This window comes from Salmo salar, chromosome 09 (assembly GCF_965601325.2).
Source record: "Salmo salar chromosome 09, fSalSal1, whole genome shotgun sequence".
Classification (NCBI taxonomy): domain Eukaryota; kingdom Metazoa; phylum Chordata; class Actinopteri; order Salmoniformes; family Salmonidae; genus Salmo; species Salmo salar.
In genome coordinates, this window is record NC_138299.1 from 80,338,714 (window position 1) to 80,356,240 (window position 17,527).

The 17,527-nt window shown below is 44.6% G+C and overlaps 1 protein-coding gene across 1 annotated transcript; it reads right to left on the reverse strand.

The window, feature by feature from the left end:
* Nucleotides 1–1,766: 1,766 nt before the first annotated feature.
* LOC106611869 (alpha-2Db adrenergic receptor) lies at nt 1,767–5,340 on the reverse strand. Its single transcript, XM_014212486.3, has one exon. It carries the CDS (start codon nt 4,827–4,829, stop codon nt 3,528–3,530), a length of 1,302 nt encoding a protein of 433 aa, XP_014067961.1. The 5' UTR covers nt 4,830–5,340; the 3' UTR covers nt 1,767–3,527.
* Between the last annotated feature and the right edge of the window lie 12,187 nt (nt 5,341–17,527).

Consider the following 17,527-nt stretch of genomic DNA (forward strand, 5'->3'; position numbering starts at 1 on the left):
TACAGCTCAGTGTGGCTGTTATATGCTGTTATTACATCTCCGTGATATTGTTATAAACCGTCAGTACAGCTCAGTGTTTCTGTTATATGCTGTTATTACAGCTCAGTGTTATTGTTATTTACCGTTAGTACAGCTCAGTGTTACTCTTATATACTGTTAGTACAGCTCAGTGTTACTGTTATATGCTGTTATTACAGCTCAGTGTTATTGTTATATACCGTTAGTACAGCTCAGTGTTACTCTTATATACTGTTAGTACAGCTCAGTGTTACTCTTATATACTGTTAGTACAGCTCAGTGTTACTGTTATATACCGTTAGTACAGCTCAGTGTTACTGTTATATATACCGTTGGTACTGCTCAGATATAATGTTATATACCATTAGTACAGCTCAGTGTGACTGTTATATGCTGTTATTACAGCTCCCTGTTATTGTTATATACCGTCAGTACAGCTCAGTGTTTCTGTTATATGCTGTTATTACAGCTCAGTGTTATTGTTATTTACCATTAGTACAGCTCAGTGTTAATGTTATATGCTGTTAGTACTGCTCAGCGTTACTGTTATATACTGTTAGTACAGCTCAGTGTTAATGTTATATGCTGTTAGTACAGCTCAGTGTTAATGTTATATGCTGTTAGTACAGCTCAGTGTTACTCTTATATACTGTTAGTACAGCTCAGTGTTAATGTTATATGCTGTTAGTACAGCTCAGTGTTAATGTTATATTCTGTTAGTACAGCTCAGTGTTAATGTTATATGCTGTTAGTACAGCTCAGTGTTAATGTTATATACTGTTAGTACAGCTCAGTGTTACTTTTATATACTGTTAGTACAGCTCAGTGTTAATGTTATATGCTGTTAGTACAGCTCAGTGTTAATGTTATATGCTGTTAGTACAGCTCAGTGTTAATGTTATATGCTGTTAGTACAGCTCAGTGTTAATGTTATATGCTGTTAGTACAGCTCAGTGTTTTTGGCACCAAGCCCATACATCTGATGGCTTGGGGACTTTGAAGACATTCCTCAGTGGATATAAATAGTGTATTTACTTCTCAGACAATAGAACCAAGATAACTTCCCTCGCCTTGACCACATTCTGTGAGGGATTGCGCAATGTCTCACGTACACGGTCTGTTTTTTTGTTGTTTTTTGCTCTAGAACTACACCGCTGATTCACATAATCAACTCATCATCAAGCTTTGATTTATTTGAATCAGCTGTGTAGTGCTAGGGCAAAAACCTAAATGTGCACCCCTTGGAGTCCCAAGGACCGAGTTTGGGAAACCCTGGCCTATAACACTGCATTTGGACTTACATCCTCTTCGTCATGACCGATCCAACATGAAACGTGACCCAGGTCAAGTGTAATAAGTTCTGATCAGCTATCTATAGAACAGAGGTTATATGTGGCCTGTCTGGGAATTAAAACCACAGCCTTGGAGTGGCTAACCCATTTCCTCCAAATATAATTTGTCAGTCTCCGCATCTCCATTTGTTTAACCCTTCTCTCTTTGTGATGTGTGCATGATATAACAACAGTCGTTTTCAGTCCCCAGATTTGCCACATCTGGAGACCTGACGCACATCTTCCTTGACATCACTGTCATATGGCTCATGTCTGCAACATGACCAGTTGTGGATTAATTTGTCATGCTATAAACGCCTGAGGCTTTGCGGTTTGAAAATGTTAAAAAAAGGTAGATGAACAGTTGGAATCCAAAGCAGAGGCATTCAGCCTACTGTTTAATTAGACTAAGCCATATAAGCCTTATATTGCAATATCATACAGAACAAAGAGGATTAAAGATTTAAGCTTGGTAACGGACGTTAAGCCATTGTTGAACCAATACACAGAGGTTCCATGTCACTGGTGGCCTGCCTGCGCACAAAGCCGATGACAATCACGGACTGCTAACAAAACACAGAAGAGGAAGTAGTAGACCAACTAAAACATGTTTAATCTAATATTTTTCTCACTTCCTTTCTCACACACACAAATGCAAACACGCAAGCATGCACACACACACGCGCTATATTATGGACAAATTTTGAGTTTTCTAAAATGAAATATTTGGCTGAAGATTATAATAATTTCAGCAATAAATCATGTTAGGTTATAATTATGATACAAGGCGTCTCAAACCATTGGTCAATTTTCATGATCTTCCTTTCTCATTAGGATAAAATAATATAAGCAAGTGTAAAGTGTGATCGATCTACCTGCTTACATACATTGTCTACAAGTGTCTAAAAAAGGCACACTGTCATATTTTGATATCATGATAATCTGATTGATAAAAGTTCATTCATAGGTGGTTTTGTAAACCATAGAATATGCCATGCCAATGCATTCCTGACACAGCATAGTGCCAGCAGTGTCGAGTGCATGTTTCAGCCCCATGGACAGCAGTGCCTGGGTTTGGGGGTTCAGCAATGAGATAGACCTGAGGTCCACTCAAACCCATCTGATAGAAGTTGTAATCAATACCATTTTAGATTTTTTTTTTAATTGACTGAAAACTACATCAAATTATGAGGGTGCAGTGAGATACCCAATGGGTTGGACGATACTTTTCTCGTCAATCATCTTAAAAAAACTTCTGGAAATAAACCAATCCTCTATCGTTAACACAATGGAAAAGTCAAATGCTGTATTATCTAAATGTTGAAAGTGCGTGGGCGACGGAGAGAAAAAAATGTGTGCAGTTTGAGACCATGTGGCGGAGAGTGATATCTGGGTGCTGGAGCTGGGTATGTGAGCAGGTGTGTCTGGGCAGGGGTGATGTGGATGTTTGTGTGCATCGGTGTGTTGTTGTTTGTATGTGTATGTTTTGTTTTGTTTAAAGAAATACAGAAATAAAATCTTTACATTCTGACACCTCTGTCAAACTCGATCAAGCAATTGCAGTCATTTGTAATCATTTTGGATAGGCTACTCATCAAAAGTAGACGCTACACCGCTGTTCTCACTCTCATTCCTTATTGACGACAGTGTGATGAATGATTCATGTTTAGAATCTAAAACTCCCAGTGCCCCACACAGCTCTATCAGCTCTGCAATCTGGGTTTATGACATCACTTTTACTCTGAACTAAATTATAATTTCCTTTTTTTAATCTAGATTTGACATAAAATATTAAAGTACAGAAAAGAACGGGTTGTACAAAGGTGCTGGAATTATTATGCTTTGGCCTACATACCTTAGCTACATCACTGAATATTAAATGAATTCTTAACTTTGAAAGCAGGGGACAATATGATTCAGTAGTCATATTAAACCATCAATGACAATATATATATATTTTGCTTTTGTTTAATACATCCTATTCCCTCTGTACATTGTTTCTAATATTCACATATTGGTGCACAACACGAGATATTTTGATACGATATCATCATATTATTTACATATAAAAGTTCATTTTGAAACTAATAGTCATTCAGAGGTGTAGGGCTGAGCGCTGGATACGATGAGCAGTGAAGCACAGTCAATCAGTCATGGCCATCAAAGTGACCCTTCTTTTCAAGTGGCATTAGTGCGTTTTGAAGTCCGGCAAACGATTTTCTTAAACGCCTTACGGAAATCCCTGTTGAAAATGGTATATATGATAGGGTTCACGGAGCTGTTGCAGTAACCAATCCAGAAGAAGGTGTTGAAGAGCGCCCCGGGTATGTAGCAGCTCTCCCTGCAGATCGCGTGCAGGCTATATGTGAAGAAGAAGGGGAACCAGCAGAGCACAAACACCCCCATCACCACAGCCAGCACGAACGTGAATCGCTTCTCACGCATCTGGGCCACTTTGGTCTTGGACGAGGCCGCCGCAAGGTGCTGCCGCTGGGCCGCCAGGGCCGGGTTGGCTGCGTTTTTAGGGTCTTGGAAAAGCTGCGTGGCGCGCGCCGAGGCCCAAGATAGGCGGCAGCTCTGGTGTGGGCAGCAGTCCGAGCCCTCCACCTTCATTCGCTTGGAGAAGCGGTGGTTACGGGGTTTGTTGTCCGATGCACAGCAGCTCTCCTCTAGGTCGATATCATCCAGTTCCTCCTGCCTGTGGTGGTCCTCGGAGCTCTGGCTACTGGGGCTCTCTATCTCCATCCGCTCCTTCCTCACGAAGCACGTCTCTGACTGGGAGGGCTGCCTCTCCAGGCCATTCTTAGCCACGAACACCGTGGAAGAGCGCTGCTTGGCCACTTTATAGATCTTACAGTAGACTAGGATCATGATGAGGCCCGGGGCAAAGAAGGAGACGAGGCAAGAGGACAGAATGTACCAGGTTTCGTTGTTTAACAGACACTCGTGCTCATCATGCTTGGTCATGATAAGAGGCGGAAAAGAGATGACGGCGGAGATGACCCACACCATGGCTATCATGGACTTGATACGCTTGGGGGTCCGCTTCAGATTATAGCTCACAGCCTTGGTGACGGACCAGTAGCGGTCCAGGCTGATGGCGCACAGGTGGACTATAGACGAGGTGCAGAAGAGGACGTCCAGTGCCAGATAAAAGGCGCACCAGGGGCTCCCAAAGTACCAGTAACCCATGACCTCATTGGCAAGGGAGAACGGGATGACCAGTGTGGCTACAAGGATGTCCGCGCATGCCAGGGACACCAGGAAAAGGTTCTGGGGCGCGCGGAGAGCCCTGCTGGTGAGCACGGCCACGATGACCAGCACGTTACCAATGATGGTGACCAGAATGATTATGGTGACCAGCAGGATGATGAGCGCAGAGCCCAGTTCCGTGTGCGGAAGAGGTCTCGGTGCGCTCGAAGTGTTGGCATCCTGCAAGGTGTTGTAGGTAACGGTGATAAACTTGGCTACATCCATCATAAACGCATCTTCTCCTGGGTGATTTATAGCGTGCGCCTTTCCACCCCCAAACAGCTTAACTTGGAAGCATTCAATTGTTGATCAAGTCATTAGTCTTAAAGCATTTAATCAATGGAGACGTGCTGTGCGCTAAGGTGTGTGATCAGTGAACAGATATAGCCTAGAGCACATAGGTCAAATACGTGAGGACCCTCAGCGTCCTGGCGAGCTGCCCTCATCTTCAGTTCCATAGAGGAGGGTCCGCAACAGCTCCGTGCTCCGTACTCACAGCGTATTGAGTATGTTTTTGCCACTATGAAGTCCGGAATCCAAATGAGTAAGTCTCCATATTAGGGTGATATTCCAGCAGCATCAAAACATTTTGTTTCCGTTATCTCTCTGTCGGTCTCGTGCGCAGTGCTGTATGTTGTTTTGTTAAAAGAGTGTCCTCGGTGAAGCACAAGAGGCAGCACGCGCTGCGAGATGGAGACGCTGCTCGTGGTATATGTGTGCATGCAGGAGTGAAGTGGGGGATATCACTCCTAAGACCAACCCATCGCCAAGCTTAGCGAGACAGAAAGAGAGAGAGAGAGAGAGAGAGAGAGAGGAGAGAGAGAGAGAGAGAGAGAGAGAGAGAGAGAGAGAGAGAGAGAGAGAGAGAGAGGAGAGAGAGAGAGGGAGGTCTGGGTTTACTTTGGATAAGGAACAGTTGAAGGGAGACTGCTCCTACAATTATCTAATTGGTCCTTTATTCAGCTCTCATGCACAGAAAGAAAGCCATTACAGCCCACCTACAGATGGTAATGGAAGTTGATTCATAAACATAAGAATAATTTAACCATCAACTGTTATTAGCATCCATTATTTCATTTTGATAACAAATGGAGAACAGCATGAATGGCATGTTGGTATGCTGGTATGTTGACTTGAGGTGAGGATCATGACTGGAAAGTGAGATCATTTGAGCAGGAAACAATGTGTCTGCTGACTGGATCATATGATGGTATGGTGTGTTAGGTTCAAGGCATAGCAGCTTCAGGGCCAGACAATGGACTATGTTTAGGATCATCATCTGCATTAGTAGGAGATTAGGGACAAACAAATAAGGACTATACCATTTTTACAATGTCACAGGTTTTTTAAATGCTTTCATAGTGTTCGTTTTCACTACTTGAACTTCAGTCATCATGCAATGCTGAGCTGATAACAAAGAGATGGAATCTGAACCAGTAACTTAGCTATGTTTTAAATAATGATGTCTCAATTTACAGAGAAAAGCATGCCTAATTATCCTATCAGTGATGACATGTTGTGCATTCTACATTCACCTCTCTCTTTCTCCCATATTACACAATGAGACAGAAAGGGGGGGGTTCATGTATGTGTGTATGTTATCAGGGAGGCTCAGTTCTAGCCTCCCTCTGCAGGGATACATGCAGCAGTGGTCTCTTACCTCCCCACCACCAACCCCCAACCTGCACCCATCCATCACTGAGTCTAAACTGTAACTTCCAGTGAGTGCTGAGAGGTTCTCCTCACCTAAAGTGTGACTGTCAAAGTGGATCAGAGCGAGGTCTGGTGATGCAGATATGCCCCTAGTGCTCCACCTGTAATACAGACACAGCCCCAGCCCCACCTCAGCTCACCTCTGCTCCAGTCCAGTCATTATCAGGACAACATGCTTTTTGAGATAGCAGAAGAGCAGAAAAAAATTTCAGACAACCCTAAAACATTTCAGACAACCCCAAAACATTTCAGACAACCCCAAAACATTTCAGACAATGTCACGCTTGTCGTCGTAGAGAGAAAGGGACTAATGCGCAGCGGGTTTCGTGCTCAACATATTTATTTATAAAATAATGCGAACACCACGGAAGAAAACAATAAACAAACTAACGACATGAAACAGTGAAAGCAGGCTCAACAAAAAGCAGTGCTCTCAAACAACTACCCACGAAAAACAAAGACAAACACACCCTACTATATAGGACTCCCAATCAAAGGCAACTCAATACACCTGCCTTCAATTGAGAGTCCAACCCCAATCAACTAGACATAGAAACACAGACATAGACCAGTGACAAACCCCATACTACATACATCAACTACCCTCTGCCACGTCCTGACCAAACTACAATAACCAAATATACTCTATACTGGTCAGGACGTGACAGTACCCCCTCCCCCAAAGGTGCAGACCCCGGAATGCACCGACACAAAACACAGAAAAAAACCCAAACAAAAAGGGAGGGAAGGGAGGGTGGCTGCCGTCAATGACGGCACAGTGCTACACCCCCCCTCCCCAACCCACCTATATGGGAGGCGGTTCAGGTGCGGGATGTGGACTCCGCTCCATCCCTGACGTAGTCCACTTAAGTGGCGCCCCTGACCTCGCCCAACTGGCGGGCGATTCTTGCTGCGCCCGGCTGGCGGGCGGCGATGGCTGCGCCCGGCTGGCGGGCCACTCTGGCAGATCCGGCATGGCGGGCCACTCTGGCAGATCCGGCACGGCGGGCCACTCTGGCAGATCCGGCACGGCGGCCCACTCTGGCAGATCCGGCACGGCGGCCCACTCTGGCAGATCCGGAACGGCGGGCCACTCTGGCAGATCCGGAACGGCGGGCCGCTCTGGCAGCTCCGGACAGGCGGGCCGCTCTGGCGGCTCCTGACAGGCGGGCGGCTCTGGCGGCTCCTGACTGGCGGGCGGCTCTGGCGGCTCCTGACTGGCGGGCGGCTCTGACGGCTCCTGACTGGCGGGCGGCTCTGGCGGCTCCTGACTGGCGGGCGGCTCTGGCAGCTCCTGACTGGCGGGCGGCTCTGGCAGCTCCTGACTGGCGGGCGGCCCTGGCAGCTCCTGACTGGCAGGCGGCTCTGGCAGCTCCTGACTGGCAGGCGGCTCTGGCAGCACCAGACTGGCGAGGCTGGGCTGACGCACTAGATGCCTGATGCGTGGGGCTGGTACAGGATGTGCCAGTCTGGGCACACGCACCTTAGGGCTAGTGCGGGGAGCGGGAACAGGCCGAGTCAGACTGGGCTGACGCACCTCAAGGCTCGTGCGTGTAGCAGGAAACACTGGACCGTAGAGGCGCACTGGCGGTCTTGAGCGCAGGACTGGCATCACCCCTAATGGCTGGACGCCCACTTTCCCCTGGCACATGCGGGGTGCTGGTACTGCGCGTACTGGCCTGAAAATGCTCGGCCTCGCCACCATACCCATCATCCCAAAGCACGGGACCTGTCCAGTTCGTCTCTGCCTAAAAAGGGTACGGGGAGCTGGCCTGGGGCTCCATACTCTCCCCGCCAAACTGCCCTTGTGCCCCCCCCAAAAAGATTCTTGGGTATGCCTCTCGGGCTCCTTTACCAGCCGTGTTCCCCGGTCCTCGCCAGATATCCTCCGCTGCTTGGTCCTGGTATGGTGGGTAGTTCTGTCACGCTTGTCGTCGTAGAGAGAAAGGGACCAATGCGCAGCGGGTTTCGTGCTCAACATATTTATTTATAAAATAATGCGAACACCACGGAAGAAAACAATAAACAAACTAACGACATGAAACAGTGAAAGCAGGCTCAACAAAAAGCAGTGCTCTCAAACAACTACCCACGAAAAACAAAGACAAACACACCCTACTATATAGGACTCCCAATCAAAGGCAACTCAACACACCTGCCTTCAATTGAGAGTCCAACCTCAATCAACTAGACATAGAAACACAGACATAGACCAGTGACAAACCCCATAATACATACATCAACTACCCTCTGCCACGTCCTGACCAAACTACAATAACCAAATATACTCTATACTGGTCAGGAAGTGACAGACAACACCGAAACATTTCACACAGACCAGAACATTTTTAACTCATCCAGTTGTAAAGCTATTTTTAACCTTGACGATGTGAAAGACCAGAGGGAGAATTAAGAGCAATTTTATAATTGGTATCATGTAAAGTACATGTATGTGACTTCAATAAAGGCATTGTAGTTGTGGTTTGAATAATTGTAGACATAACCGGCATTGTCACGTCCTGACCATTGAGTGCTCTTATTTTCTATGGTAGAGTAGGTCAGGGCGTGACTGGGGGGTTTGTTCTAGTTTCTTTTTTCTATGTTGGGGTTTTTGTATGATCCCCAATTAGAGGCAGCTGGTCATCGTTGTCTCTAATTGGGGATCATATTTAAGTAGTTGTTTTTCCCACCAGTGTTTGTGGGAGATTATTTGGAGTCATGTTGCACCGCTGTCGTCACGGTTTGTGGTTTGTTTATAGTTTTTTGTTTGGCTATAGTTTCACTATATAATAAAGATGTGGAACGATACGCCTGCTGCACCTTGGTCTCCTTCCTACGACGATCGTGACAGGCATCAACTTTTCCCCCCATAAGTAGATGCAGTCCTGTACTGTGTTGTCTTCAGTATTCAGGTGCTGGCACAGTCTAGATAAAGAAAAACAGCGCTCCCATTTATCAAGGTCTGATGAAAAAACAAATCTTGGACTGACTGGCATTACTTCAGCAATCTCCTCAACAGCACAGAAAAGGTTTAAGACAGCGTCAGGACAATCATCAACCACACTCAAAGAAATGTGGTTTACAGTACAGTGATGGAAAAAAGTATTTGATCCCCTGCTGATTTTGTACGTTTGCCCACTGACAAAGAAATGATCAGTCTATAATTTTAATGGTAGGTTTATTTGAACAGTGAGAGCCAGAATAACAACAAAAAAATCCAGAAAAACGCATGTCAAAAATGTTATAAATTGATTTGCATTTTAATGAGGGAAATAAGTATTTGACCCCTCTGCAAAACATGACTTAGTACTTGGTGGCAAAACCCTTGTTGGCAATCACAGAGGTCAGACGTTTCTTGTAGTTGGCCACCAGGTTTGCACACATCTCAGGAGGGTTTTGTCCCACTCCACTTTGCATATCTTCTCCAAGTCATTAAGGTTTCGAGGCTGACGTTTGGCAACTCGAACCTTCAGCTCCCTCCACAGATTTTCTATGGGATTAAGGTCTGGAGACTGGCTAGGCCACTCCTGGACCTTAATGTGCTTCTTTTTGAGCCACTCCTTTGTTGCCTTGGCCGTGTGTTTTGGGTCATTGTCATGCTGGAATACCCATCCACGACCCATTTTCAATGCTCTGGCTGAGGGAAGGAGGTTCTCACCCAAGATTTGACGGTACATGGCCCCGTCCATCGTCCCTTTGATGCGGTGAAGTTGTCCTGTCCCCTTAGCAGAAAAACACCCCCAACGCATAATGTTTCCACCTCCATGTTTGACGGTGGGGATGGTGTTCTTGGGGTCATAGGCAGCATTCCTCATCCTCCAAACACGGCGAGTTGAGTTGATGCCAAAGAGCTCCATTTTGGTTTCATCTGACCACAACACTTTCACCCAGTTGTCCTTTGAATCATTCAGATGTTCATTGGCAAACTTCAGACGGGCATGTATATGTGCTTTCTTGAGCATGGGGACCTTGCGGGCGCTGCAGGATTTCAATCCTTCACGGTGTAGTGTGTTACCAATTGTTTTCTTGGTGACTATGGTCCCAGCTGCCTTGAGATCATTGACAAGATCCTCCCGTGTAGTTCTGGGCTGATTCCTCACCGTTCTCATGATCATTGCAACTCCACGAGGTGAGATCTTGCATGGAGCCCCAGGCCGAGGGAGATTGACAGTTCTTTTGTCTTTCTTTCATTTGCGAATAATCGCACCAACTGTTGTCACCTTCTCACCAAGCTGCTTGGCGATGGTCTTGTAGCCCATTCCAGCCTTGTGTAGGTCTACAATCTTGTCCCTGACATCCTTGGAGAGCTCTTTGGTCTTGGCTATGGTGGAGAGTTTGGAATCTGATTGATTGATTGCTTCTGTGGACAGGTGTCTTTTATACAGGTAACAAGCTGAGATTAGGAGCAATTCCTTTAAAAGTGTGCTCCTAATCTCAGCTCGTTACCTGTATAAAAGACACCTGGGAGCCAGAAATCTTTCTGATTGAGAGGGGGTCAAATACTTATTTCCCTCATTAAAATGCAAATCAATTTATAACATTTTTGACATGCGTTTTTCTGGATTTTTTTGTTGTTATTCTGTCTCTCACTGTTCAAATAAACCTACCATTAAAAGTATAGACTGATAATTTCTTTGTCAGTGGGCAAATGTACAAAATCAGCAGGGGATCAAATACTTTTTTCCATCACTGTAAATATCAGTTTTGACGGGGCCACACTGGAGAGGGTGAAAAGCTTCAACCACTTCTGTACACACCTTTTCTATTCCTATATGCAAACCTCCCCCTTTTTCCTCCAAACATAACGATGGTCATTATGGCCAAACATTTCTATTTTTCTTTCATCAGACCAGAGGACATGTCTCCAAAAAGTACGATCTTTGTCCCATGTGCAGTTGCAAACCATAGTCTGTCTTTTTTATGCCGGTTTTGGAGCAGTGGCTTCTTCCTTACTGAGGGGCCTTTCAGGTTGTGTCGATAGAGGACTTGTTTTACTGTGGATATAGATACTTTTGTACCTGTTTCCTCCAGCATCTTCACAAGGTCCTTTGCTGTTGTTGTGGGATTGATTTGCACTTTTCGCACCAAAGTACGTTCATCTCTAGGAGACAGAATGCGTCTCCTTCCTGAGCGGTATGACGGCTGCGTGGTCCCATGGTGTCTATTGTTTGTACAGATGAAAGTGGTACCTTCAGGTGTTTGGAAATTGCTCCCAAAGATGAACCAGACTTGTGGAGGTCTACAATTTTTTTTCTGAGGTCTTGGCTGATTTCTTTTGATTTTCCCATGATGTCGAGCAAAGGGGCACTGAGTTTGAAGGTAGGCCTTGAAATACATCCACAGGTACACCTCCAATTGACTCAAATTATGTCAATTAGCCTATCAGAAGCTTCTAAAGCCATTGCATAATTTTCTGGAATTTTTCCAAGCTGTTTAAAGGCACAGTCAACTTAGTGTATGCAAACTCCTGACCCACTGGAATGTTGATACAGTGAATTTTAAGTGAAATAATCTGTCTGTAAATCAAATCAAATCAAATGTATTTATATAGCCCTTCTTACATCAGCTGATATCTCAAAGTGCTGTACAGAAACCCAGCCTAAAACCCCAAACAGCAAGCAATGCAGGTGTTGAAGCACGGTGGCTAGGAAAAACTCCCTAGAAAGGCCAAAACCTAGGAAGAAACCTAGAGAGGAACCAGGCTATGAGGGGTGGCCAGTCCATTTCTGGCTGTGCCGGGTGGAGATTATAACAGCACATGGCCTAGATGTTCAAATGTTCATAAATGACCAGTATTGCCAAATAATAATAATCATTGTAGTTGTCGAGGGTGCAACAAGTCAGTAACACAAGAGTAAGTGTCAGTTGGCTTTTTCATAGCCGATCTTTGAGAGTATCTCTACCGCTCCTGCTGTCTCTAGAGAGTTCAAAACAGCAGGTCTGGGACAGGTAGCATGTCCGGTGAATAAGTCAGGGTTCCAGCAGGTCTGGGACAACAGGTCTGGGACAGGTAGCACGTCCGGTGAACAGGTCAGGGTTCCATAGCTGTAGGCAGAACAGTTGGAACTGGAGCAGCAGCACAGCCAGGTGAACTGGGGACAGCAAGGAGTCATCAAGCCAGGTAGTCCTGAGGCATGGTCCTAGGGCTCAGGTCCTCCGAGAGAGAGAAAGAGAGAAAGAGAGAATTAGAGAGAGCATATTTAAATTCACACAGGACACCGGAAAAGACAAGAGAAATACTCCAGATGTGACAGACTGACCCTAGCCCCCCGACACATAAACTACTGCAGCATAAATACTGGAGGCTGAGACAGGAGGGGTCAGGAGACACTGTGGCCCCATCCGATGAAACCCCCGGACAGGGCCAAACAGGTAGGATATAACCCCACCCACTTTGCCAAAGCACAGACTCCACACCACTGGAGGGATATCTCCAACCACCAACATACCATCCCGGGACAAGGCCGAGTATAGCCCACAAAGATCTCCGCTACGGCACAGCCCAAGGGGGGGCGCCAACCCAGACAGGAAGACCACGTCAGTGACTCAACCCACTCAAGTGACGCACCCCTCCCAGGGACGCCATGGAAGAACACCAGTAAGCCAGTGACTCAGCCCCCGTAATAGGGGTAGAGGCAGAGAATCCCAGTGGAAAGAGGGGAAACCGGCCAGGCAGAGACAGCAAGGGCGGTTCGTTGCTCCAGCCTTTCCGTTCACTTTCACACCCCTGGGCCAGACTACACTTAATCATAGGACCTACTGAACAGATGTGTCTTCAGTAAAGACTTAAAGGTTGAGACTGAGTCTGCGTCTCTCACATGGGTAGGCAGACTATTCCATAAAAATGGAGCTCTATAGGAGAAAGCCCTGCCTCCAGCTGTTTGCTTAGAAATTCTAGGAACAATTAGGAGGCCCGCGTCTTGTGACCGTAGCATATGTGTAGGTATGTACGGCAGGACCAAATCGGAAAGATAGGTAGGAGCAAGCCCATGTAATGCTTTGTAGGTTAGCAGTAAAACCTTGAAATCAGCCCTTGCCTTAACAGGAAGCCAGTGTAGGGAGGCTAGCACTGGAGTAATATGATCAATTTTTTTTGGTTCTAGTCAGGATTCTAGCAGCCGTATTTAGCACTAACTGAAGTTTATTTAGTGCTTTATCCGGGTAGCCGGAAAGTAGAGCATTGCAGTAGTCCAACCTAGAAGTAACAAAGGCATAGATTAATTTTTCTGCGTAATGTTTGGACAGAAAGTTTCTGATTTTTGCAATGTTACGTAGATGGAAAAAAAGCTGTCCTTGAAACAGTCTTGATATGTTCTTCAAAAGAGAGATCAGGGTCCAGAGTAACGCCGAGGTCCTTCACAGTTTTCTTTGAGACGACTGTACAACCATCCAGAGTAATCAACAGAAGATCTCTTTGTTTCTTGGGACCTAGAACAAGCATCTCTGTTTTGTCCGAGTTTAAGAGTAGAAAGTTTGCAGCCATCCACTTCCTTATGTCTGAGACACAGGCTTCTAGAGAGGGCAATTTTGGGGCTTCACCAAGTTTCATTGAAATGTACAGCTGTGTGTCATCCGCATAGCAGTGAAATGTAACATTATGTTTTCGAATGACATCCCCAAGAGGTAAAATATATAGAGAAAATAATAGTGGTCCTAAAACGGAACCTTGAGGAACACCGAAATTTACAGTTGATTTGTCAGAGGACAAACCATTCACAGAGACAAACAGACTTTCCGACAGATAAGACCTAAACCAGGCCAGAACTTGTCCATGTAGACCAATTTGGGTTTCCAATCTCTCCAAAAGAATGTGGTGATCGATGGTATCAAAAGCAGCACTAAGATCTAGGAGCACGAGGACAGACGCAGAACCTCGGTCTGACGTCATTAAAAGGTCATTTACCACCTTCAGAAGTGCAGTCTCAGTGCTATGATGGGGTCTAAAACCAGACTGAAGCGTTTCGTGTACATTGTTTGTCTTCAGGAAGGCAGTGAGTTGCTGCGCAACAGCTTTTTCAATTTTTTTTGAGAAGAATGGAAGATTCGATATAGGCCAATAGTTTTTTATAATTTCTGGGTCAAGATTTGGCTTTTTCAAGAGAGGCTTTATTACTGCCACTTTTAGTGAGTTTGGTGCACATCCGGTGGATAGAGAGCCGTTTATTATGTTCAACATAGGAGGGCCAAGCACAGAAAGCAGCTCTTTCAGTAGTTTAGTTGGAATAGGGTCCAGTATGCAGCTTGAAGGTTTAGAGGCCATGATTATTTTCATCATTGTGTCAAGAGATATAGTACTAAAACACTTTAGTGTCTCCCTTGATCCTAGGTCCTGGCAGGGTTGTGCAGACTCAGGACAACGGAGCTTTGGAGGAATACAGATTTAAAGAGGAGTCCGTAATTTGATTTCTAATGATCATGATCTTTTCCTCAAAGAAGTTCATGAATTCATCACTGCTGAAGTGAGAGCCATCCTCTCTTGGGGAATGTTGCTTTTTAGTTAACTTTGCGACAGTATCAAAAAGAAATTTCGGATTGTTCTTATTTTCCTCAATTAACCTCTATGGGCTATGTGGGACGCAAGCGTCCCACCCCTGGTACACCCTATCAACAGCAGGTGAAATATCAAGGGCGCCAAATTTGAAAACAATTAAATGTCATAATTCAAATTTCTCAAACATACAACTATCTTACACCCTTTGAAAGATAAACATCTCCTTAATCTAACCACGTTGTCCGATTTCAAAAAGGCTTTACGTCGAAAGCATAAAGTTAGATTATGTTAGGACAGTACATTGAAAATAGCTGTGTGTAATGTTTTGTCAATGCAATGACAGGCGTCACCAAAAGCAGAAAACTAGCTAACATTATGCACTAACCTTTGACAATCTTCATCAGATGACACTCCTAGGACATTATGTTAGACAATACATGCATTTTTTGTTCTATCAAGTTCATATTTATATCCAAAAACAGCGTTTTACTATGGCGTTGATGTTGAGGAAATATTTTCCCTCCAATACCGCCAGTCAATCAGCACAACAAATTAAATAATTACTATTCGAAAACATTGGTAAAAATATTATATTGTCATTCAAAGAATTATAGATTAACATCTCGTGAACGAAACCGCATTGCCAGATTTAAAAATAACCTTACTGGGAAATCACACTTTGCAATAATCTGAGCACTGCGCCCAGAAAAATAGGCTTTGCGATACAGACTAGGCGCCATCTTGGAGTCATCTAAAATCAAAAATACTATGTAAATAATCCCTTACCTTTGATTATCTTCATCAGAAGGCACTTCCAGGAATCCCAGGTCCATAACAAATGTAGTTTTGTTCGAAAAAGCTCATAATTTATGTCCAAAAAGCTCCGTGTTGTTAGGGCGTCCTATAGGCTACTCAAAAACATGAACGACGCCTGCCGGACTTGTCTTCATCAAAGAGGGAAAAAATATATTTACGTTCGTTCAAACATGTCAAACGTTGTATAGCATAAATCATTAGGGCCTTTTTCAATCAGAACAGACGATTGCATTCTCTTTTAAAACGTATTGGAACGAGAGTACCCAAACATGCACTCGTGCGCCAGAGCAGTATCGGCCATCCGCTTATGACCAAAGTTCCAAGTCTCTTGTTCGGTCAGTTTTCACAGTAGAAGACTCAAACCACATTGTAAAGACTGGTGACATCTAGTGGATGGCGTAGGAAGTGCTCAATGATTAATACGTCCCTGTGTGTTTCAATGGCATAGGCTTAAAAGTAATTCAACACATCAGATACACACTTCCTGTTAGAAATTGTCTCAGGGTTTTGACTGCCATATGAGTTATGTTATACTTACAGACACCATTCAAACAGTTTTAGAAATTTCAGAGTGTTTTCTATCCAAATCTGTTAATAATATGCATATCCTAGCTTCTGAGTTGGTGTAGGAGGCAGTTAAAAATGGGCACATATTTTTTTCAAAATTCTAAATACTGCCCCCTATCCCCAACAGGTTTTAAGTTGGAAAAATAGGATGATCAAGCAGCAGTGAGGGCTCTTCGATACTGCACGGTACTGTCTTTCCAAGCTAGTCGGAAGACTTCCAGTTTGGTGTGGCGCCATTTCCATTCCAATTTTCTGGAAGCTTGCTTCAGAGCTCGTGTATTTTCTGTATACCAGGGAGCTAGTTTCTTATGACAAATGTTTTTAGTTTTTAGGGGTGCAACTGCATCTAGGGTATTGCGCAAGGTTAAATTGAGTTCCTCGGTTAGGTGGTTAACTGATTTTTGTCCTCTGACGTCCTTGGGTAGGCAGAGGGAGTCTGGAAGGGCATCAAGGAATCGTTGGGTTGTCTGAGAATTTATAGCACGACTTTTAATGCTTCTTGGTTGGGGTCTGAGCAGATTATTTGTTGCGATTGCGAACGTAATAAAATGGTGGTCCGATAGTCCAGGATTATGAGGAAAAACATTAAGATCCACAACATTTATTCCATGGGACAAAACTAGGTCCAGAGTATGACTGTGGCAGTGAGTAGGTCCAGAGACATGTTGGACAAAACCCACTGAGTCGATGATGGCTCCGAAAGCCTTTTGGAGTGGGTCTGTGGACTTTTCCATGTGAATATTAAAGTCACCAAAAATTAGAATATTATCTGCGATGACTACAAGGTCCGATAGGAATTCAGGGAACTCAGTGAGGAACGCTGCATATGGCCCAGGAGGCCTGTAAACACTAGCTATAAAAAGTGATTGAGTAGGCTGCATAGATTTCATGACTAGAAGCTCAAAAGACGAAAATGTCGTTGTTGTTTTTTTGGGGGTAAATTTAAATTTGCTATCATAAATGTTAGCAACACCTACGCCTTTGCGGGATGCGCGGGGATATGGTCACTAGTGTAACCAGGGGATGAGGCCTCATTTAACACAGTAAATTCATCAGGCTTAAGCCATGTTTCAGTCAGGCCAATCACATCAAGATTATGATCAGTGATTAGTTCATTGACTATAACTGCCTTTGAAGTGAGGGATCTAACATTAAGTAGTCCTATTTTGAGATGTGAGGTATCACAATCTCTTTCAATAATGGCAGGGATGGAGGAGGTCTTTATACTAGTGAGATTGCTAAAGCGAACACCGCTATCTTTAATTTTGCCCAACCTAGGTCGAGGCACAGACACGGTCTCAATGGGGATAGCTGAGCTGACTACACTAACTGTGCTAGT